Genomic DNA, 24,894 nt, shown 5'->3' on the forward strand with positions numbered 1-24,894 from the left:
ATGACCAATAATCCATCTAACTACTACACTGAGCCAAGAGTCTGGTCATAAAGTCAATTGCATCCACAGTTGTCACTCCCATTATGCAAAAATGCATGCATGCTCCATATTCCAGCATCACATCGAGGGGCCTATTTTGACAAATTATTTTGCAAGGAGTGATTACGTACGGGGATGCAAATGATGCCGATGCCAAGTCTCTATCGCAAATAATAATAAAAATAAAATCATCTCCTTGCTAATTGCACATAAATCTGCATGCATCTTAAGCATGAAAGAAACGAGTGTCCAATCGGAAGCGGGAGGCAAAACGAACGCGTGTTGCAGACTTGGCGCAATGGGCATGCATCATTTCCTGAGGATCCCTTGGAAGCGGGAAGCAATTTGTTTCCTATGGAAGCACACGCAAGCCTTGAAGAACAACCGAGGGAGGCGGATGCATGACTTCATGGAATCATGTTGACGAAAATCCCCTCGGCTGTAAATTGCGTGATCTCCTCGTTTTGCGTGCAAGCCATAATTGAAACAACCATATTTAGCATGTCTAGTCGCTATTCGACGCAGTTCTCGCCGTGCCTACTGTACACAGACTTGTATTAGTATCTACACCTGTAAATAGGGTGACTGTTTGACTCATGTAATCACAATGTTTGGGATGTTCAATTTTATTTATTTTTTTGCCTTCAGTATCGGAGGCTGAGTATCAGCAGCCTACACGATACCTTAAAATAAGGCCGCTAATGACCAGATACCGTTACGGTATTGGTACTCGAGCATCCCTAATTAGAACCTAGCCACCAACCACCACAGATCACAATAACGAATACATTGCTCAAATAATTCCAGTCAAAAATGAGCATGATTATTTTCGTAAAGGCGGTGCCTCTTTAACTCATTCAGTACCAGCCAATTCTAGACCAAGTCTGAAAAGACGTTTAAAGACGTCTTTGGGAGTGAATGAGTTAAATACGCCCTTCCCGAACACAGGCTCACATTTCCGTTTTCCACACTAATTTAAGCAAGCGTGTTCGGCTTCAGCACGATCCATTTACTAGCGTTCTAGTTTAACAGCGTCTCATGGGAAAAAAGGCCCATCATGTCATATTTATTATTCAAATAACCGATCTCAATTAATGAGCCACTCATTATAACGAGCTATTACACCAGAATTTTCTATTGTGCGGATGACACCGGAGAACACCGAGCCCGATGGGTAATTATAGCTCAATGAAACAGACATAAGTGCAATGATGCCGATGAAGAAAATGGTTGGGCTTTAATCCTTGGCGAGGTACACATCTGGGAATCCCCCCGCGCCCCCCTCCCCAACTCTCCTTCAATTAAATCCAAGTACGTTCTGAGCTCAGTGAAGGGGGATTTAGAAGGATCCAAAACACCAAAAAGAATACGAATCTTATTAGCTAAAGGCAACAATTATAGGCAGGCGAGAAAATAATGATCAGAATAGGTCCATCCATACATCCATCCGCATCTTGTGCGTCTTTAATGGTGTTTAATTCACATTTGATTGGATTCTCCCTCAGGATACGCTTAAAAAAACAAACAAACAAAAAAAAACCCCAAATAAAGCAGACTAATCAGTATCTTCGGTCCAAACAGAGTTTCGACGCAGCAAGTGCAGCTTTGTTCATGGCTGCAGGGGCAAAGAAGGACTTCTTATTATGCACCCTTCCCTGAAACAACACTCGGCCTCACCCGAGGCGCAGAGTGTCACTGAGATTATACACCTCTCTACATTAATGCCAGCAGGTCGTGGGAAAGGGGGGGGACGACAAAATATACCAAGCGTTTAATGCTCACAGCGCAGCCATTAACAACCATCCCCCAGTCAATCAAACCTCGAAAAATCACAAGGTGACCCGGACAGCGGTTGCCCTGGCAACCATTGCTATACAACTATCACCTGCCTCCGGGAGCCCGGCGAGGTTTCCAACCCCCACCAGGCAGAGAATAAGAACAAGGCACGAGGGAAAGGGAATAAAAGGCTAGGGGGGGGCAGGAGGGATAAAGGGTGAAAGGTTAGGCTACGACTGCCGCAGCCTCCCCCCTGGCTTTTATTTGAATGATCCCCTCACAAGCGGGCTTCGACGCCGAGAGCGCCGCAGGATGCATGTCATAAATAATAATACAAATCTTCTTAAGCGCAAATGAGAAACTCCAAAATTAAAAGCATGATTATCACGTGTTGCCCCCGCCGCAGCCTCCCAACCTCAGCTAGCCTCTGCATTTATTCTAACCATTAAAAGTAGCTCTTTATATTCAGGCTCTTATCTTTGTAGTCACTCATTATAAAGGGTGGGAACACTCTAAAGAATAAAATACATGAGCGCCAGGATTTATAAATAGTCCACACTAATGAAATAGTCTACCCTGAGCCTCTGGACTTATGATTATTTAAAAGAGCCCCCACTGAGCCCACTGTCTTCAGAGATATGCCAATACGTAGCACGGAACTTGACACGATTCAAGCAAATGGTAATTTATCAGTTCAACATCCTTCATTTACAGCATCGCCATTTATTTCATGGCAATTTATGAAATATTCATGGGAGTATTCCCTTATATGCACACGCATCCTGTTGCTTGTCTTTGCCTATAGGAACAGGAACGTACAATCGATTAAGAATGTAAAAAGCGTGAATGTGAGTTGATGAAGGAAAAATAAAACGATGTATACACACAAAAGCTTTATATTATTTCATTATTCAGTGGTTAAACATAAGATAGGGCAACGTGCAACGCTTCTTCTTACACTTGAATCGTAATTAAAGATGCCGAAAAGCTACTTCAAAATTGCCTTCGCAATTAAAGCAGGTTATGTGAAAGGATAAGATTGGTTCAGCTCCCGTCGCTCTTTGAGGGCAGAAAATGTGAAATCAGAGCTTTGACCTTTCGTTCCTCTCGGTTCCATCTTCAATGTAATAACCAGTATCTGTGATACCGGATCTTAAAAATGCCAAGATGAAGGCCAGACCTGCTGAAAGATGCGTGCGCTTTGAAGGCCCGGCGGAGAAAATCGATTGTTTCCAACAACAAAAACACCAAAAGAGCGACCTTGATTGTTCCCAACGAACTCCGAAATCCTCTTTTTCACTTTCAAACCACCTTATCCCACGCACACTTGGAGAGCTTCCCAAAAAAACAAGGCCGTAATTTACATCCAATAGCCCACTCACCGCTAAAGCCCCATATCCTTTCCCGGCCAACTCTCTTCTCGGTCTCTGCACGAACATTGACAGATTGTCATATTTTGGCCACGCTCCCGGAGGAGAGATGAGAGAAGCAGGAGGGCAGATAAATGCCTATTACCATTCACACCAGCTCATTACTGCGCATTTAAAACCCATGAGCACCAGCACAAAGCTCCCTGCGGAGAACCGTGCATGCTATTATCAGGCAGCGTAAACATCATAAAGCTCGCGTCCTAACATCGAACTTGATGGAATATGTGGCAAAAAATATTTGGAGGCCACAGAGGTTATTCGGGTAGAACACAATCTGCTCTATGCTTGCTTGAATCGGTGAATCGTGATGGTCACCCCCTGCTTTTTTTCTTTTTTTTTCTTTTTGAAGCGGTATAGAAAACTGGGAGACAAAATTCCAAATTGTACCACCTCGGGGCGGCGTTCAGCTTCAGCCGCTGCAAAAAACAAGAAAGTTTTTGGCCTACCGTCATGAATCCATCCAGGAGGCCCGAGTCGGGTTTGGGCGGAGCTTGTAGCCGCTCCATGGACCACTTTTCGATAATGGACGACACCTGTGAGTTTTCTGTGTTGAGGATGCGAAAACCGGTCATGTTCACTCCGCTGAAACGGTACGGCTCCATGTCCAGGGCAAAAAGGTCCTGCAAGCAAGCGCAAAACTTTCATGATGAGTTGCTGCAAATCTGAGCACTTCTGCAATAATGGCAAAAATAAAGAACCTGAAACTAGAGTTGAAGGTTTTTCCATTATATTACCTCTCGCTGAGGCGGTAGTTGTTTATTTATTATTTATCTCCCCCCCCCCCCGTCCTCCCCCCAGTCATTCAAGGTTACAGGTAGGCGTTTGGTGCCTTGCCATTTATCACACACGCATAGAAGGACGACCCAATTGTACTGCATTCTGGCACTGCGAGCCGTCACAGCACTGTTGACAGAGCGGCCCGGAAATGGAGCGCCAGTGTCACAGTTAGCTGCCTGAACCTGAAAGCGGCATGGTAACAGCGCTTTGGCTGCCTCCCAACATACAGCGGCATTGGCCTTCAATCTGACAGTGGCTGATGAGAAAGTCGCCCGACAAGCAGCATGCGGTCCAAGTCTACGTACTATACGCGTCACTTACAATATGTTGACAACAGTATCGGGACTCTTGACTTTTACACCCGAATGTAAATCCAGATGTGTATTTATGAAGTCCACCCCTGACGAATTGTTTCACATTAAGGTCATCCAGGCATGCACTAAAGCAGATGTGTCAAACATACGGCCCGCGGGCCGGAATCGGCCCCCAAGGAGGTTCGATCCGGCCCGCGGGATAATTTAAAAGTGAAAAAAATGCATTAAAGACAGAATGAATGTTTTAAATAAAACGCAATTCCTGGATTATCCGCTAGGGGGCACAATGTTTTGATCACAGTAGAAGACAACATTGTTTTGATCGGGGAAGAAAACAGCAGTCTCAGTCTGTCACCGAGATAGACCCAACGCAGCAAATGATATGAAAGCGCCAATCAATGCTTCTTGAGACCAAAACAAAGGAAAGAGATGAGATTTTGGTGATTCATAGCTCAGTATGGTATCATGTTAATGGTTCGGCCCACTTGACATCGACCGAGTCCGTATGTGGCCCACAATGTGAAATGAGTTTGACACCCCTGCACTAAAGCATTGGTTGACAAAAAAAAACAAAACAATATGCAATCAATCATCATCTCGGTATCTCACAAAACAAACAGTCAAATAATTATTTCTGCCCTGTATGAGGTCCGTGGGAGCAAAAACTTTTGAGCAGCTAGGCTTAAATAATTCTTGCTTTGTAGACTGCAGTGGAGACTCGGCTCAGTACATTTACACGACATACACATGAGTAGAGCTACTGAAATATTTTGACAGCTCCTGTTCATCAGACGTTTCTCCTTGTCCTTCCTAGTTTCACATGGAGAGTAATGAAGCTCCCCCCCACCCCCACCCCAAAATTTGCCTAAGCCTGTGCAGCACTTACTGATCGTGTGCCAGTTTGTTTGTTTGGGGATTTTCTGGCCAGGTCACATCAGAAACAAGGATGTGGTGGAAGCAAGTCTTGTTGTCTCCATGTGCAAAGTACGGCTGGATTGGAATAATCTCAGCTGCTGTGTATGAACCACATCTGTTGTCAACGGCTTCTTTGTCTTCGGGGATAAAGCCACCAGTGGAGATTGAGGCATGGGCAGAAAGCCAAGATTGCTCTGATTCGATTCGTGCAAGATAGGTTTGGTTTTCAAAGCCAATTCCAGTTAGTGGATCAAATGGGGGTGAAAGTATGCGCCACTGGCATGACCAAAAAGTGGGGTGTGTGTGTTGAAGGATTGTAGTCAGCTATAGAATACACTCTCAAGTAGTGCTAGTAGATCCCAGAGTTCAAAGCAAACATGGTGAAGCAGCATTTCGCTGTTGTGCTGCACGCAAACGGAATAAGCTGCCAACAGAAGGGATGATTTTACCTCTGTTTTGAAATGTTTTATTTTCATTATGGAAAGTACATTCTGTTACCTTGTGTATGAAATGTGTGATATAAATAAAGCTGCCTTGTTTTTGCCTTACCGTAAGAAAAACAAATCCCTTCCGGTCTCTTGTGATGGAACCGTTTATTTTCATTTCAAGACTAGAAAGGATTAAAGGGGCTTGAAAATGTTCCTAAAACGGAAACCGATGCACGCATAAAGTAGCATTCTCTCGTTTCATGTGAATACATTCTTATCATAGATTTGCCCAAAATGTCTTGGTAAAAACCAAGACTTATTAGGTATGAGGGGGAATGAATGCTAATGCTATAATCACCAATAAGCTCCTCATGAAGATGGCCTTGCGCTGTCACATGTCATTTGCAGGTCAGTCTTGCTCAACCTTTGTCTTTTAGCGCTCAGGTAACAGAGTGTCACATGTTTATTAGGGCCATAATGGACCTAATAGCCGACAGTACCATCTTGTCAGGGCTATTAGCCCAGCTCCAAGACCTCTTCTCCTCACTCGGGTTCAGCCGAGATGTGCCTTGTTTCATCCGCGGCTCTCTTTGTTGGCCGCTTGATCAAACGGCAACGCTGTCAGAAGCACACTCAAATATTTCCAAACTGCTTTTGTTTCTGCCTCTGGAGATTGCGGATGGCGAATTTGGGTGCAAAAGGTTGGCCGAGGTAGAGGGATTGAGAAAAATCGATTGAAGTCGAATGCGCTGAAAATTCAAAAGGGTGTATTTATAGTTAGCTGCCTGCATTGGGGAAAGTTCAACCTTGTCAATCACAACAAAGTCAGCTGATGGTTTAAATAATGGGGAGTTGTTTTTGAACGGGCGCTCGGATGAGTTATTCTCGGCGACCAAAGACACAGCAGGTAAACAGATGGAAATTGGACAAGCAATTCTACTAATGGAGCAGTGCGAAAATAACAACATCATTTCACTACAGCTACAGTATATCTATTTACAATTTTTTTTTTTTTTTTAAAGGGGGGCTGTTTACTCACCAGAGTGGTAAAAATGTAGTGATAGTACTCTGTCATCATCCCCATGGCAAGAGCCTAAAGGTCAAACAGATCATTCAAAAATGAACACGTTACGACAATACATCCACATTTCATTTCATCTGCAATGATGCGCCGCCTCGAAAAACAACGATGACGCATCTCCCGACTTATAAAACGCAACTGAGAGGTGGAATTGGACTTAACAATACCCTCGCGTCCCGGTTACTTTTTGTTACGAACATATGACATTCAGAGTGATGGACGGAATGGAAAAAAAAAAAAAGATTAAAATGAGAGAACGTAAATGATCTTGAATATTATAATTTTGTTTACTTCAGCCGCGGCACTTTTCTCATTGCCAATTTTTCAACCTGACATTTTCTGTGAGCTCAAACATGCCTGACTTTTTGTGTATTTCATCCATCAAATTCTTAGGAGAAACTCTCAGAAATAAGGGGGCGGTCCACATTGCGTTTCAGTTCCTCGACGGAAAAAAATCTGACCTATCCAATTATTGGAACTGCTACATTTTCAATATCCCCAAAAAAAGGTGCAGCGATGCTTCGTTACAGACTTTAATAACGTGAAAGGAGTCGTGGCAGGTCCACCAATGTGACATTACATTAATGTCATTCCTTTCTGTATTTCATGAGCTGTTATACAATCAACAAAGTCTGCTAATGCGTCATTAACTGGCTTCAGCCTCTGTCAACTTGTCCACCGAAATATTATTTCCCCTGACAATCGTGGTTTACCGGAGAATATTATAATACACAACTGTTGGGGGAGCCCCGGAGCAAAAAGAGCCCCTAAGTGCTGCTTTAATTCTTCGATAAATAATCATTCTTGTTGTTTCCCGCCGAGAAGCAGCTGTAAAGGCAATTCAGCCGACAATATGCTGCCGGTACGACGTCCATTCATTTAGAAGCCCCGCAGTTCTCATAAAGAATATGGCCCTATTCAACAAAATTTAGCATGCATGTGAGTGAGATTAGATATTCTAATTAAAACCCTCCATTGTGCCATGAAGACGGGTGGGTTCGTCGCCTAAGATCTCATATTTTATAAAGCGATTACCGATGCGCAAGCCCGAGACACGATCGGGGATCATTTGCATCCGTTTTTTTTTTTTTTTTAAAGAGTCTGAAGTGAAACTTTCAGGCAGATTTAGGAGACGTTTGCATGACAATGACTTCATTAAAAATGTGAAACCCTCATGATCCACAACTAGATATGTTGCGCACTAAAAAATATATATATATTAGTGCTGTCAAACGATTTAAATATTTAATATTTAAATGTCATGGTTAACTCATAATTAATTGCAATTAATCAGACATTTTTATCTATTCTAAATTTCCTTTGATTTCCTTTTTTCCCCCATTTTAATGCTCTCATCAACATGGAATCGTGGATCAGTTTTCTTTGTGCAAAATGCAAATATTTACTGAAACAACAATATTGATTTTCAATTTTACATTAACATTTTTCACGTGGAGCAGTTATTGAAACTTGGAGCACATTTTATTCTTTTAGAGTAACGAAACATCCGCTGTGACGTGATGCCGCATTAATCTCGCGATCAAAAAATGTATCCCATTAAAACTGATTTCAATTAATGCCGATAACACGTTATACTGACAGCACTACTATATATATAAAAAAAACATTCACACTTTTATTGCCAGCTATGGAAAGACATTTCTACAAAAGAAAACAGATGATGACAACTGTCCCCTTCCATTTGTAGACATTATGTAAAAGGGCACATTTAATTGGATTCAGAAATCAGCTGGATAAAATGGCCGCATCTTCCCTATGGCTGGTGAATCTTAATGCGGCACTCATACCTGTTTTAATATCCAGGCTGCCATCTCGTGTCCGCAATCGAAGATGACGTGGAATTCTTTTGCTTTCTTCATCTCTTTGAGAAGCGGCTTGGCGTCCTTGGTCTCCGTGGGCAGCTGTCGGATCTTCAAACGAATGTTGTATCGTGACGGCGCCTTGATCAGCTCCTGCAGTCGAATGAGTCCTGCAGACAAAAGGAGACGCAAACGCTGCCGGAGCGTTTAAAAGAACGGCATTGTGCGCGCATTGTTTGATGTGCCGCCATTTTGAAGTGTTGGTGAAGATGCCATAAAACCGAGAGGTTCTTCCAGGCTCATCTGCTTATGATTCCCTAATCCCCCCCCCCCCCCCCACCACCCCCCTCATTGATCCTCCTACTCATACTTGGAGAGCAAATATACCAATATGGACCTATCGAGGCGAATTTCACACAGAGTCGGAATGTTGCGCTACAGTAGGAACAAAGCCAGGCAATCGTACGTATACGTCGGGTTCTGTTTGTCGAGCTTTCACCTTATGTCATCCTCACCTTTTTCCAGTCTGGACCACACGCTTGGGTCGAAAGCTCTCCCTGTGATGAGATCACAATGAGTCGCCCCCTCCCCCACCCCCGGTGTGAAAAACTCCAGAGTTCAGTGATGAAAGCGGCCGGATTGATGGGAGAGATGATTACTTGTCATGGTTATAAAAATGGATGGAGGGCCGAGGGTATTTTGAGAACTGAGAGAAGAGAGAGATAGGATTTTTTTTCCCCTTCTTCTTCTTCTTTTTATTTTTTTTTAATGGAACCACTTTAAGATAGCTGAGCCTATTTCTTATGTTGAAATGAAGTACTGTGTGAGCACTATAATGGGGTCCCCGGGAGCGAGACTGGATCTCTGGATGGGGTGTCAGAGAGGAACACGGATGTCTTGTTGTGTGAAAAATAAAACCATTGTGAGGAAGGATGGCGAAACTCCCAAAAGCTCTCCTTGGGGGATTTCTAATAGATGCCCACATGTTACAGAAAGTCTCCTTATTGCAGAAAAGAGGAGGAAATGGGATATTTTATTTTCTTGACTTCTACATTACTGGCAGAGAGTCCTCTTGTTGACAGTCAAGTGCCTCGGAAATGGTGGGAGGTCGACCTAAGATTCAATTATTATGTATGACGTTGCGCAAGATTTCAGGATGAATTTTGCTTAGCTTTCGGCTTTTTGTGATCTCACTTCAGAAGTTTACAATCCCCTCCAGAAGCAGTGGAACGGCAAGGCTAATTCTTTTGGGATTTTTTTTTTCTTTTGTTTGAAGCTGGACTTCTCAACTTTTGTCTTAAATTCAGCTTTTGATGTGAAACCCAAACGTGAAACCCAAAAGGAATGGAAATTGCCGTAAAGACACCAATCTGCACACGGAAAGGCAAAGAAATGACAACGCCCAAACCTGTGAACATAGAGGCAGTCACATTAAGCGCTCGTGAAACGTGCTGCTCGGAATCAAAATATAATTGACCGCATTTTCTATGCGAGAAACCGATTTGAAATAAGAAACCATTTGTAAGTCGAGCGGCGTTAGGAAACAGATTGCGTGCAGCTTCGGATGTTGCACTGGACGTCTCATGGGATACATCTCAAAAAGGAGCGTCAACACCCGAGATGCAGACCAATTGTCTTCTATTGGAAGGTTGAGAAGCTAGACAGACACGTGTCTGCTGAAGTGTTCATACTGTCATTTTGGGAGGTGTTAATCTTAAAAAAAAAAAAAAAAGGCTGTCAAGGGAGGGGAACGTTTGCGAAACACTGTCAGTGTAGATATTTGTGGGTTCTAGCTAATGCCTTCAGACATTCCCCCTGGATCTTCTAACGGCTGTGTGTGAATATTTTATCCCCTCCGATAGTCTTTCCCGCCAGCCGTCAGATAGGCTCCAAATCAGTAGCTAAGGGCCCTGGAGCATGAAGCTGTGTGATTTGTGAGCCTGGGGCCAGGTGAAGGTGGTGGTGGTGGTGTCAGCAACGGGTGGGAGGGGTTTCGAGGCAACACAGCTGTCACACTTTTCAGGCCGTCAGGTGTGTTCTACGCAGGCACTCTCCTGCCTAAATCCCCCTTTGGAGCCAGTCTCGGAGTCGGGGATTGTGGGAGTGAAATGTCGCCTTTCAACATCACACCGTGGCGATTTGCCGGACAACACGCTGAGCTCCCAGGCAGGGCATGCGGGGAGGAGGTCAAGGGGACTTCATAGATGAATGTGGCCATTGGGAAGGGCGATAATCTAAGGTTAACGCGCAAAGGGCTAGCATGCTGCGATGTGACGTACAATCACCGGGAGTTATCCGGTGTAATCCGATAATAAGAACTGTGGCAAATATGTAGCCTGATACGAAGGGAAATAGAATGGCACTCATACCGACCAAAGTTGACCAAAATGATGTTTGTATTTTTATTTTTATTTATTTTTTTGTTCCTTTATAAATTAGCAGGGGGTGGCCTTGCTCATGGAAGATGACGCGAGCTGACGGAACGGGAGCATTTTTTTCCCATTTGGTGTCGGCGAATGCTCCCATCAAGACAGAAAAAATATATATATACAGTATATATAGATATAGATATGTATATAATTTTTTTTTTTTTTGCAAACAGTGAATGACCACAGCGTGCAACGAAATAAAAGACTTTCAAAAATTTTTCATCTTAAACATCTTTCGATAAAACATCCAAAGTTTGATGAGGAGTCGATAAATTTGAACTCTACAAAAGGGCAAAAATCTAACTGGCAGATTTCCTTTTAGGTTTAGCATATGGCCCCAAAAGACTTTTTTTTTTTTTAATAAGTCCTAGGCTGTTGCATAAGCCGAATCATTTTCACAGATCTCGGTGAAAGCTATAACCGAGAATGTGTTGTTAAAGATTTGTAGATGGGGGCGGAGGGTACTGAGTCGTTTATTGAAAATTGCACAGAAAATCTGTCAAATATATATTTTTATGACAGGCCTGTGTGCAAAGTTTAATGAGTTTTTTCCCCCCCACGTTTAGACCCTCGAACTCAGCATTGCTTTCTTCCACAAAAGCGTTTCCCAAACTTTTGTGTTTTACCATCATGAAGGCCAAAACACTCTTCTGACGTACAGGCGATCTCGTTAACCCACTTGGAGGATTTTAAGGTATGGCGACAAAGATATTTTACGTTTTGGGCTCTCCACCCGCCTCCCGATTTTCACTTTCTTCCTGTTTCAATGTGAGGGGAATCGAGAAGCAGAGCAGGCTGGGAGGAAACGTTCCATTCTAAAGCAGCAACAAGAAGAAATGGGCTCTCGCGAGGTACCCCGTCATTTTGGAAATAGTTTTTTTTTTAGGTGGTGGGGGCAATAGTGAAGACAAACATTGATCAAAACAAGACGCCGTCACCTTGGTGGAGGTATCTAGAGCAGCCTTCATTCGAAAACAGACCAGCGCTGAGGCGGAATGACATCGTATTGCATCAAATGTCATGTATGCTAATACTGTACCAATCCGACCTTGTCGGTGGCAACTAACTAAATGAAATGTAATGCACTCCCCAGCACCAGAAATGTTGATTCCCCCCCCCCTCCCATTGTGTCACTCGTCAATATTTCAAAGCTCCTCATAACGCGCGCTATTTTCCTTGCATTAAGCTGCCATCTCCCCACAAAAGCTCGTAAATTGTGTACCATTTGAATGTCGTTACCTTCGGCGGGGCAATTACCTTTTCGCTCGTAAAGATATCAAAGCCGCTAAAATACAACTGGTCTCTTAAAAGGCACATTATGAGGCCCTTCACAAAGCGTACGGAGAGACAAAATGGCTCAGAGCCCCCCCCCCCCTTAGAGATCAAGTGTCTGTGTGTTATTAATGGCGGCTGTCAGAGCACACACGGCACAGTGCGGCATTGCATTAATCTGAAGAGACGCTGGGTCATTCTGGGTAATGTGGTCCTCCCTCTGTTCTTTTTTTTTTTAAAGCCTCGCACTGCTGACGTCTTTGTAGGAAGACTGGCAAGAGCAGCACCTGGAGGACCCGAGCGAGAACAGTAAGCTATTGATTTTGGAATTAGCTTGACAGGTTGCAAAGCACTCGCCCAACTCTTTGAGTGTCTCTTTTGTAGTTTCCATCTGGTGCCTCTTGCCACTAAAGGCAAAAAAAGATTAGCGCTTTTTCACCATCGTCAACAACAACCTCCTGCGACTTTGCGGAAATGGCTTATGGGCTTAAGAAGGAAATAGAGCGGCAGCTGTTACCTGTACCTGTGCTGTCGTCGTAGACCACGGTGACGGTTCTCCACTTGAAGAAGTGCACCAGGTCCAGAATGGCTCGGCTGAGGGACGAGAAGTCCGGGTACAGGCTGACATAATAGGAATCCCTGTTGTCAGACACCTGATGCTTCCACTTCGTTTGGACGTGGGGCACTCCCAGAGCATTGCAGATGGACTGGACCGCGTTGGCCGACGAGCTGTGCGACGGCCCAAATATGGCGGCCACTCCCAGGGACAGCTGGTCACATGCTGGGTGAGGATGCGGCAAGAGGCATAAAAGTGGCAATTTCGACACTAGCACATTCTAATGAGATCCACTAAAAAGACTGTAGCTGCCAGAGAGTCCACCTGCCTACCAAGGTTATTTTAGTTCGCAAAAACGAACCAAATAAGTAACATTGAAAAAAACGGTTTTTTTTTTGTTGTTGTTTTTTTTTAACGGCAAAAGACTAACTCGAGTGGAAAATTCCCCAAACTTCTTTAACCGTGCTGGCTGCTCACCTTTGCGGGAGGCCTCGAAGCTGTCAAAGATGTTTATTCTCTGGATGTCGTAGGTCAGCGTGGTGTTGGGGAGCAACGTGCGGTTCCTGTTGATTGTGTTCAAGGCAAATTTGAAGGCGAGTTCCTCCGCTCCCGAGGGGCCGCTTTCGATGGATTCAAATATTCCCCCTGCAGGCAGAAAAACACCAAAAAAAAACCCCCAAAACAGACTTGAACAATTTCAGTCCACTCCAGCTCTTTTAATCAGAATCTAGATCAAGAATTTCTTGTTCAATTTACAATGTTGCCAATATGTTCCCTGGAATCCAGATTACATTTGACATCTTTTTGGCAGTGCACAAACATGTCAAATATTTTAAGATCTGATCAGATTTAAAATAAATCTGGAAAGCATTGCCAACAATGTCAAAACAGAATTTGACTTTCCATGCTTCGTTTACATGCTGAAAACACAATCAGGATTCATTCCAGATTGAGCAGCGATTGGGATTGCATTTTTTGGCACAGTATATACATTAAAAAAATAAATGTTTTTAAATCCTCGTCTCACCCCTCGGGCGGTGTCCGTCCCCCATTCAGCAGAGGGTAGAGGACCCGAGGGGGGAGGGGGGGGGACCAGGAAGCTTGAGGGTTCTGCGCAGTATCCTTGCTGTTCCCAGCACTGCGCTTTTCTGAACTGAGATGTCCGATGTTGATCCCGGGATCTGTTGCAACCACTCATCTAATTTGGGGGTCACTGCCCCGAGTGCTGCGACCACCGCAGGCACTACTGTCACCTTTACCTTCCAGGCTCTCTCCAGCTCCTCTGTGAGCCCTTGGTATTTCTCTAGTTTCTCGTGTTCCTTCTTTCTGATGTTTCTATCACTTGGGACCGCTACATCCACTACAACAGCTTTATATATAGATCCACTACATAAAAAAAAAACCTATACAATGCATAGCAAATGCTGGATGTATTGTCATGTAGGTGTGCCTTTAAGAGGCTTGGTGGTCCAGTATGCGCTCACTGTTTATTTGGTTGACCTTTCTCCCGACATTCAATAATCGCCGCATTTAAGGCGTTATTATTACTACCGGTCAAGTGAATTTTAACGCGTGTATGAGAGTAAAGAATGCTAACATTTGACTTCAAACATTGAAACAAAATGACTCAAGTTTTTTTTTTCCGGTTGTTTTTGATGAAGACGCCATGACCCTGGAGCAGAGGAACTCAATTTCCATTATTTCCTAACACGAACAAATTGGGATGGATACCGGAAATGGTGCGTGAAGGTGCTGAGTGGTACATTGACAGGCAACATAAGCGCATTTGGTTACCAGCACTCTTCAGTATAATTAATGACATGCGGATGAAAGGTTGAGTTCAGTGGTGGGCGACCTTCCTTAACCGCCTCACTCAGCCTTGACAGGAAAGGCTGACTTTCCCCTTTCCCTCTATTGATTTCAATCAATCATCAAACCAGAAGTTAGGTGGGGTATGGGGAGGGGGAGAAACAAAAAAACAAGAGCACAGACAGCGAAGAGGTAAGCTTAGCCCGTGATTTGAATATGAACATCTTTCTCAAATGTCACACCACACGCTCGTGTTCATTTTTTCCTTGATGTCTGCACGGAGACGATCTTAATGAGCAGGAATCGGCAAAGTAAGAGCGCGGCGACAATAAACTGCAACCAACACACACTGTTTGAGACTAAATTATTACCGCTAAGGTATAGTTAATTTTAAAACAGCTCCCCTTGGAAATGTGGGGTTTTTTGGGGGGGGAGCTGAACAAAAGCCATTAAAGCTACAAACAATCCCCTCGGTATCGTTTGCAACATTAAATAAAGGAAAAGAAAAGCTTGCATTGATTTTCCTCAACGATTTTCTTTTTCTTTTTATAACAAGCAGAAAATATCAATAAAATAGGAGAATATGAAATGATTTGTTTATTTTTAATTAAGATAACTAGGATCCCCTGCCATCGTCCGGTTAATATTAATTGCGTACCACAAAAAAAGAAAAATGAGTCAGGACCCAATAAAAATACGATCCAAATACTCTTAACAGGTGCAGCTGTTTTGACAAACTATTTATTGCTGTTGGTCAATTGATAACGAAAACTCCAATTAACAGTGTCAAGAGGATTTAATACTGTATTATGTAATATTTTATGTAGAAATGAGGTAGGACTTGGCTTTGGGGCAATATTTTCTTATGCGTTAAAAAATCTATCCAATTGTTTAAATTTTTAGATTTGTGTGACATAATCAATAATAATAATAATAATAATAATAAGGGAAAAAAGTCAATTTCCCCCAATTTTTTTTCTTTTTTTTAAAGAATCCAAGCATTCAAACCCACGTATGTCTTTATGTATTTAAAAATGTTTTTAAAGTAAATAACGGACAGAAAATGGCTGGCACTTTGTTCGAGAGCAAAAACGACAATGACGAGATCGAGAGGTCTCGAAAACAAGATTTGAGCAAGAGCAGCAACAAGGTCAATAATCCGACAGAGACTGCCAAAGATGACCAAATGGGCAGCAGGTGTGCAGGTTGGAAGGAAAGCCCTCCACAAGAACCTGATCGTGAACCTTATTTGCATGAGACGTAACGCAAGTAACGAGGTTTGCGTTGGGCGTACAGTGAGCTATTTCCTTAGATTCTCACTTTCCCCTTGAGGCCAACTAGAGAGCTGAACGCGGTTAAACTAAGTGGAAATAGATGAAACGTGGCGGCGTATGAATTTGAACTCATCAAGTCACTTAAGTACAGGCTTTTTGGTTATGCTGTCATTGAGTAAGCTACTGAAATAGATTTCTTTCTTTTATCTATCTCATCTCACATTCATTTAAAGGGGGGAAAAAAAAGTAGAAAAAGGCCTGAAAGTTGCAATGCACCATGATTGGAATCACATCAGCCGCAGCTAATAGACAATGATTACGCTCTGGCCTCACGGCCTCTTGCGAGCAGGCAGAGCTCACTCGGTGTATTCAGGCAGACTTCAAATGAGCAGCGGGGGTGACACTCTTACCTTCTTTGCCACATTCTGCATGGCCTGGACATGAAAGTAGGATTGAAAAGGGACGGAAAACGAACAGCAAATCTTTTTTTCTATGGGTTAAGTTGGGCAATTTTCAAACTTTAAAAATCCAACTCGACAGTGTGTCGCTTATTCTGTTCAAGCGTGGTGGGGAGTTCGAGTCTATTTCAAGTGACTTCAGGCAAAAGGTGGAATACACTCTGGCGGGACTGGTCGCCAGTTGAAGTGCTTTTATTTTGAAAATTCGTTCGGCCATAGTTGTAACTGAGGAAGTCCTTCACACTTCAGAGAGAATTCCTCAGGTAATTTTTCTCGGTTAAGTCAGTCATTTGTGTGGATACACGCTGCTAGGCAGAATTTGTGAAGCACAACTAATTTGTTTTTGAAAACGATGCTGCACTGTCAACTGAACAGGAGAGAAAGGACAGGGAGACTGGGCAGCAACGCAGTCGTACAAACATACTCGCCAAATGACTCCACAACTATCAGGCTTCCTCATTAGGTACGTCAATTTTGTTCGCTAAGATTGAACCACTACTATTGAAGAAAAAGACACTCCTGAGCGTGCAACAGCCTAATGCTAAATCATTTTAAGATTACACCAGCATGGGGAAAACTCATTTAGGCATGTCCTGAGAGTCGAAAATTAAATTACTCTGCGAAATGATCAGATAATAACTCGCTAATTCAATTCGGAAACGACTCCTACATGTTGGGTGACACCTTTCAAAGAAACAGATGCAAAATTGTTTTCACGCGCTTAATTTATGCAGCGGAGCTGGGGTGGGTTTTTTTTTTCTTTCTTTCTCGCAAGAGCACTTTCATAATTGAAGCAAAATAGCCTCTGTCCTGTCCTGTCGTTTCACAACATGTTGTTTTGGTCCAAATGACTGCAGGTGCAGGTGTGTGAATCATAGCGGCGATTGGTGTGTGTGTGTGTGTGTGTGTGTGCGAGTGAGTTGAGCGATAGAGCCACCATCAGAGTTACGGGTGTGAATAATGGCGCAAATGAAAGCTCGGCGTGAGTTAATGCGAGATAATCACCCTTTGGGAGAAAACAGGCTTGCCGATTTGAGTGTTTCACTATGTTTGTGTATGAGCTCTCCTGTTCTCTTGAGCAAGCGTGTGTGTGCGTGCGTGTGTGTGTGTGTGTGTGTGTGTGTGTGTGTGAGCGCCAAAGAGTGAGAGGCGAGTGGAAATGAAAGTGCTGCGTGGGAGGGTGTTTTTATATGTGTGCTTTACTCCCTTTAATATACACACGGCAAACTGAGTGCCTTGATGTGTTGCAGAGAAAATTGGTTTATTATCTTTTTTGTGGGGTGGCGGGGAGGGTAATAGTAAACACACAATCGTAACTCTGAAGTCACGTTCATTCCTTTTGATTTGGAAGTAGACTTGATGCACGGAAAGCGAAGGGGAAGGTTGGCCGGTACGCGATGCATGAAAGTACAATTAGCTTTCTTTACTCAAGGATGCTGTCGGAGATTGAGTTAGATATGTTGCCATGGCGACGAGCGCATCGACACCACGGCTGAGAGGTAGCGGCGCTTTAGGAGCGCGAGCGGCTGATTGGTAGAGGAAGGACGCCGAGATAGTGCGGATGGGCCTGTCTCCGACTGCCTGTGTGACTAATGACCGGCGGCGTAGCTGCGGGATGGTGGCGGGCCCCCCGCGCTGCCATGGCAACCTGCGAGCAAAAGCGTCGTTAGGCTAAGTGGCCCAGGTGAGTGCATGCAGACTCTCAGTCAGGCCTTAAAAGCCCCTCGACCGTCACCTATTTCGGTTTTGGTGGGGGTCACACTATTTGATGGAACCCCCCCTCCCACGTAAATTCCCAGAGGGAACGCTCCCCTGTATGTTTGCCTGGAAATGCGAGATGATGCATGAAAGCCACTCCCGCTCATTAATCTGCCGCTTCCGTTGCAATGGACTGACCTTCAAACATTACACTGGAAGACCACCGACAAGTATGACCAAGACACTGTCGACATCACCCAGTTTGGATAGTGTCAGTGTGTAAGAATAAAAATATGAAATCAAGCCTTTTTTTGTTGTTGTTAGGGCTTGTTCAGCTCTCGAAATGGCAGCAAAGTCCCCTTTCCAGGAATAATCACCAATTGCTCATTCCTTTACAATTCTGTCAAATGTGCGAAAGCGAGCGAGCGATCGATCACGTTTTGAAGCAAGTGGGGCAAAATGGAGTGCAATACTGTCGAATTATTCTCAACACATTTTATTTATGTCGACGGCGTGACATCAGCAATGGCCTCCGTCTCCTTTCACGACTCCTATTGGCAGACATATTTTGCGGAATACAGCGAAACGCCTTTTGTGATCGATTATTTTGATGAAAGCAAATGACCATTTAAAAATCAGTTGTTTTTTTTTTTAAATAGTTTTACCCTTCCCATATGCTTTCAACACATTTGAAACATATTTGATTGCCCACAAAAAAATTGATTGCAAGGATCAAATGGATTACATTTTTTTTTTAAAAAGTATCTATTTTAGCGTCCTTCGGTGCATGTCGCTTTAAGAGGCATGGCAATGTGAAGAATTTTCATTACAATAAAAACCCTTTTTGATTTTATTCAAAACATAAAAAAAATAAAATAATGGAAACAAATCAAGTTGTCAAGGTGTCACCATGTGCTCAGAAAAAAATAATAAAAATACCCACATCAATGAACCACGGCCAGCATTACGATAAGTGAGCAGAATGTTTTTTTTTGAGAGCGCACACGATCCCTTCCCTGTCAGTCCCGAGCATTTTGACACCGAGCTCAACTGTCCCCTGACACTCGGGGCCGCTAAGCCTCCAGCTGACTCAGACACTTGAGGTGACGCACGCGAGCACACACAATCACGCGCTGGCACCGTTGAGCCTAAACCGAGCTGTCAGCCACAAAACAAGCCAGGCTGGGGAAAAGGGGAGCGTTGCAAGGCCACACCTGTGGCGCTCGCTGCAACTTTCACAACACTCCGTCTCGGAATGCAACAAAAGTACAAATACGTTGTTACGTGGACTTGTCAAAATCCCGTATTTTCCGCGCGATAAGGCGTTTCGGAGTATCGGGCGCACCTTCAATGAATGGCATATTTTAACATGTAGGGCGCATAGGATAGAAGCTACAATAGTGTTTGCGTTATGCCTCCACTAGATGGAGATACGCTAAAGGGAATACAATACAATACAGCTTTATTTATATTGAGCTTTCACAACTCTGCGTGATGCATCTAAAAAGTGAATTACAATAGAAGGGAACCTTTACCGTCGTATTTTTTACACAAGGCTGCCTGAATTCTCACTCAGGAGGTCCAGAACAAGTCAGCCTTTTTTTGCCAAACGGTCCATCTCATCAATTTCCTATTAGGACTGTGTGCACACTTCAATTAGAAAACGCGCTGCCAAGCTGACCCGGTTCCAACAAGAGGCACCAGTGATCGTATAACATGTATTCACGGGGAGCGCCGGCAACAGATGTGCGCGTTCTCGCCGCTCTCAATAATGTGCCAGCTAACTCCGCTAAATATGTGCTAATTTGCAAGGCCTCACAGTGGCTGCGCTCAACTACCAGCTGACATTTTGTGTGCTAATTTGTCAAGGAGGGAGCCCTTTTGGTGCTAATTGTGCCAAATTGTGAGTACACTTCTACGGGCCCCCGCGTGCCAGACTCTCAAATGACTTCATGTCCGCTCGCAAGCTCTTCTCTGCACTCATTTGCGAATGTCGCTGAATAATAAAACAGCAAAGATGAAGAGGACGCACACACATGCACACAAACGCAACTGCTTTTAAAGACGGAAAATACCACCAGCGCCACATGTTGGTTATCGGTACCAATACGTTATGTCAATATGAGCAAAAGCGCTGATACTACAACAGCCGATACTCATTCACCAGCATGACGTATTCCTTCCGAATAGGAGCAATGTCAGCCCACTTTTAGGTGACCGCAAATTTTGCTTTGCATCATGGATAATAAACTGTTCCAACAACTTTTTGATTTGCGTTTTTTTTTTTTTACTTCATGTACTTTTAGTTTTTCAAGCAGGTGTAAGTTTTATTTTTCGAAAAATGTGTCATTTTAGTTTCGTGTTTATTAGTTTTATAGTAATATTATTTTAAATATTTGGAGTATTTGTTGAGTGATAGATTAAAAAAAAGGTGCATTGTCCAGTAAATTCCAGCAATACCGAAATAAAAACTTAAAATGAATCCCGAAAGCGGATTTAAGATATTTATTGACAAAGATGACAACGAAGGACATTTTTTGCTTAAATTACGATTTGAATAAATGCGAGATGTAATTTCAGTTAGCTTTCATTTTTTTAAAAAAGCATTTTCATTGTCATTTAACTGCGTGAAGAAAATGTTTTCCGCCGCCCCCGCCCCCTTTTTCTTTCTTATTTTCTTTAAGTATGATAACCTTGGCAAGCATCAAGAATTAGGTGCGCATATTCTAGTCATGTTTTGAATTTCGCGTTTTGCTTTCAAAACAACTTTGGTTAATTACAATGGTGCTCGCCCGTGATCTGCGTGGCCTTTAAATTGACATTTTGCAGACAGACACTTTTTCCGCATTGAACTACTTGGCAATTTGGTCCGTTTCATTGTATTTTCATTCTTTCAAAGCTGCTATTTTTCACCTGTTTGACCCTGGCTGGCTGGCGGGTTCATTGAGGCTGACATTTAACGTTTGCATTGGCAGTCGCTTGGCGGCTCCGTGCGGTGTGTTGAGGGACACCTCGTAAATGAAGGGTGAAAGTCTTCTTTCTGTTGGTAAGGATTGTAAGACGACTGCAAAGAGAGATGACATTTGTGCCGGAGTTCTTCGGCGAAGCACACATATGCGATCACATAGTTATAGCGATTGCTTATGAGTTCCTTTTACATAACACTCGGCCGCATGAACGAATTTCATCGCCACCTATACCATGATCTCTGTTTCGATCTATTACTTTGAGAGAGATATGAACACGAACAAAAGCGAAATACCGTATTTTCCGCGCCATAAGGCGCACCTAAGAGCCTTCCCTTTTCCCAACAGCCGACAGTGCACCTTATAATCCGATGCGCCTTATATAGATCAATATTCAGATTTCTTGGATGTAGTATTTTTAAAATTTCTGCCAAGCTAAAACTGTATTGTATTGTATTGTATTGTATTCCCTTTAGCGTTGCTCCATCTAGTGGTTGCATACCGCAACAGCAGCCACTATTGTAGCTTAGATTCTATGCGTCTTATAACGCGGTGCGCCCGATATATGAAAACCGTTTTAAAATAGGCCATTTATTGAAGGTGCGCCTTATACTGCGAAGCGCCTTATTGCGCGGAAAATACGGTAATCCACTCAAGGATTAGTAAAGTATAGTGTGGTGTGCCGTGCAAGGATTTTCATTCGTGCAAATGAAACATAACAAACCAGCATACAAGCACTTCATGATCGGCAAGATAAAGCACTTATTACAGTAGGGATTTTTATTCATTTTTTTTGTAAGTGCTTTTCCAGGAGAGAACATAATCAAGGGCTGTGAAACCATGTTCAGATTTTTTTTGTTGTAAATTTGGCTTATTTCATGCAGGTCCAAGTACAGAATATCCAAAAGAAGTCAAAATAAATCCCAAACCAAGGGCAGGACCCCCATCGCCAATGAAAGAAGGCAAAGTGTGCAGGGGAATGAAAGTGGGATGATTGAATATGGAGCAGGCCAGGGGATTTTGGAAAAGTCGGCATGAGAAATAGAAGGACCGGGGAGAGGTGAGCGCGTTTTGTAGCGTGTAACATTCCATGTATAAAAATGAGAATTGCCAATACTGTAGCCTCCAGGTTGGAAAGTTCAAGTACATATCCTCGGAAGAAATGCCACGCTCGCAGTGGTGAGACGCCAAAGCAGGACAAAAAAAAATAATTGGAGGTTCAGATTCACGAGCCGGAAGCGAATGGATACCAAGGTTAGCATAATGTTGACACTTAAAACTATTTCTTTCAGTGGCCCCCGTGTCTTATCAAACGGCCGCATATGGCGCAAACACACGCGTTCGGCGAATAGAGTCTGTTTCCTGACGGCCTCCGCAGGTGACAGATGGCGACCCCGCAGCACGGCTCGCTTTTAATCAAGAGCGATATGCTAATTATCCTCCGCATGCGGAGAGAGCGGCGAGTCAGTCCATCCTTGGCAACGTTGTTTTTAATTTCTTTTTTGAATGTTGATTTCGCTGGATTTCATGGGCCGCCGTCCCTGCCGTTATGATGCAATCGGGGCGCGATGGGAGTTTTTACGGTCACGCGAACCCGGGATATAACTTAACTTGTCGTGTTGTCATTAGATTATTTGCACCATCTTTTTTTTTAATCATTACGCTGACAGAAACACACAAAAATCAAGTTTTTATGAGTTGCGAAAAAAGCCAATTTCAGTTTTATTATGAATTATTATTAGCAGTGTTCCAAATTTCCGATCAGGGTTTTATGCCGCCGATCATCCCTGAGCGAGATCAACCAGTCCCGATCATATGGATTAGCGGCACATTTTTTTTTCAGTCTAGAGCTGCTCACTCATGATTATTTGAATAATGAATGAATCTGTCTCATCTCTTTATGAAAACATTTTAATAATTAACAATGACTTTTTGTTGTTGTTGTTGATTTCATTTGCATTACTCACTCTTCAATTTTCATTTACGGCGATAAAAAGGTTGGTTGTTTTTTTTGGGGGGGGGGGGGATTTAATTTCTCATTTCACTTTCATTTGTTCCGATGATGCAAAGAAAAAAACTTAGAATGCATTCATTATGAATTCCGTTTCATTTATTTAAACATTTCAAGGAAATCAATTTGTTTTATTTCTTTGACTTTAATAACCAATATCCACTTTAATGGGAATTCTAAACAACCCTCATTTTTCATTCAATTATCACATCGTTATTTTTACATCTCTCTTTCTCTCCCTGTCTGTCTATCATTTTAACCTCGTTCAACCATTTAGCAGAGAGGTAACAAAAACAAAATCCATTATTGTTGCAATTAAGTGCCATACTCGTTCGGCTGCTCCTTTTCCTTTATTCTAATTCTCACTCTTCCCCCTGCTCATCAACCCGTCCATGTTCCGCTCTCTCCTCTGCATTGTAAAACGAACAAAATGGCTGTAAAAATTACACTTTCTTTCTTGTCGAGAGGCAGATGTTACCCACCAGCAGAGCCAAGAGGTCACAAATTAATTCAGGTCGAAGCTCTTTAATGCTCACAGCTGGTTTGGACCAAAGGGAGGCGGGAGTCAATTTTACAAGGGGTTCATCCTTACGTTTGAATAACCTTGTTACTGAAATATAAACGATAATGCGTAAGCACACCGTTCGTGTCACTTTGATTGACACTTTCAGAAAAGTATGGAGCGCATAATTTGTTTCGCCCTGTGCCGAGTGGCTCATCGTGAAAGCAAAATAAGGGAAGCAACGTTTTCGAAACAGCTCTCCGGATGATACAGTGCTCCCCCCCACCCCCAAACTACGCACGCAGGCGACACAAGGTAATCATGGCAGCGAGTACAAAGACGTGAGGGGAGGAAGCGAAACAAAGGCGGCGCACAGACAAAGGACAGTGAAGGACAAAAAAAACAAAAACAAGGAGGAAGAAGAAGAAGAACACCTTGGAGGCGAGAGGCAAGTAAGTCCAGTACATTGTAGGAAGTTATCTTGCAGCACTTAAGAAGTGAAGCAATGGAGGAATGAAAAACATCAATAGATGGACTGCAGGGGGTTGATACAGTATCGACTTTAGATGTAAGGAAAGTAAACACGCAAGTTTGCCAACGCCGAAGATATACTGTCAGCTCGCAACTGGAAAACTTTGGAGTCAAGCTACTTTGTATCTCAAGGCACGACTGTACCTGCAGAAAGTTTTTTTTTGTGTGTGGAGCAGCTTTGCTAATCAATGACGGACGGCCCGATAATTTCTACTGTGCTTTAACTCATTCAGTACCAGCCAATTCTGGACCAAGTCTGAAAGGACGTTTAAAAACGTCTTTGGGAGTGAACGAGTTAATTTACGTCCAACTAATTTCAAATTCACCTCAAATTTAAAAAAAAAAAGAAAGCACAAAAAATAAAATAATAATAACAACCTTTTGCAATTTGGGTTTCCACACCGCTGTCCAAAGTATTGTAATTTCAGGCATTTACGCCGTCTCAAAAAGCGCGACTTCACACTGTCAACAGGTGATGTCCAAAGTCTGAGTAAGCTGTCAGAAGAAATCACCTCCACCTCCCAAAAATAAATATCAAACGGTTCACTGAAGAGAGAAAGGGGATGGGTGAGGCAGGAAGAAAAATGGATGACAATGATTTAAAAAAACACACACACACAAAGGGGTTCAAGGAAGGCAGATGAAAGCCACTCAATTAAAAGACAGTCCACGAGCTGAACAGAAATCTACACGCACACACTCCTATCCACTTTTTCCAGCCTGAGGGCAGGAAATTGTCAGTTCCTTCGTGCTGTAGTTATCAGGCCACCAAGCAGGCTGCACGCAATACCCGACAAACACAACTACA

General features: G+C 43.1%; 1 protein-coding gene across 3 annotated transcripts in view; it reads right to left on the minus strand.

The window, feature by feature from the left end:
* The window catches only part of LOC147187767 (glutamate receptor ionotropic, kainate 2-like), a 65,167-nt gene that overhangs the window by 30,483 nt on the left and 9,790 nt on the right, over nucleotides 1-24,894 (minus strand). For 2 of the 3 annotated variants that reach the window (XM_086100103.1, XM_086100105.1), the window contains exons 2-6: nucleotides 13,315-13,482; nucleotides 12,799-13,062; nucleotides 8,569-8,750; nucleotides 6,719-6,772; nucleotides 3,692-3,865 (exon numbers count right to left, since the gene is read on the minus strand). In XM_086100103.1, coding sequence (XP_085956229.1) covers nucleotides 3,692-3,865; nucleotides 6,719-6,772; nucleotides 8,569-8,750; nucleotides 12,799-13,062; nucleotides 13,315-13,482 — 842 coding nt within the window. The remainder of the gene's footprint in view (nucleotides 1-3,691; nucleotides 3,866-6,718; nucleotides 6,773-8,568; nucleotides 8,751-12,798; nucleotides 13,063-13,314; nucleotides 13,483-24,894) is intronic. The other variant, XM_086100104.1, reaches the window with a different exon arrangement.

Source organism: Hippocampus guttulatus, chromosome 20 (genome assembly GCF_054856545.1).
Source record: "Hippocampus guttulatus isolate MCC_2025c chromosome 20, RoL_Hgut_1.0, whole genome shotgun sequence".
In the NCBI taxonomy this organism is placed as follows: domain Eukaryota; kingdom Metazoa; phylum Chordata; class Actinopteri; order Syngnathiformes; family Syngnathidae; genus Hippocampus; species Hippocampus guttulatus.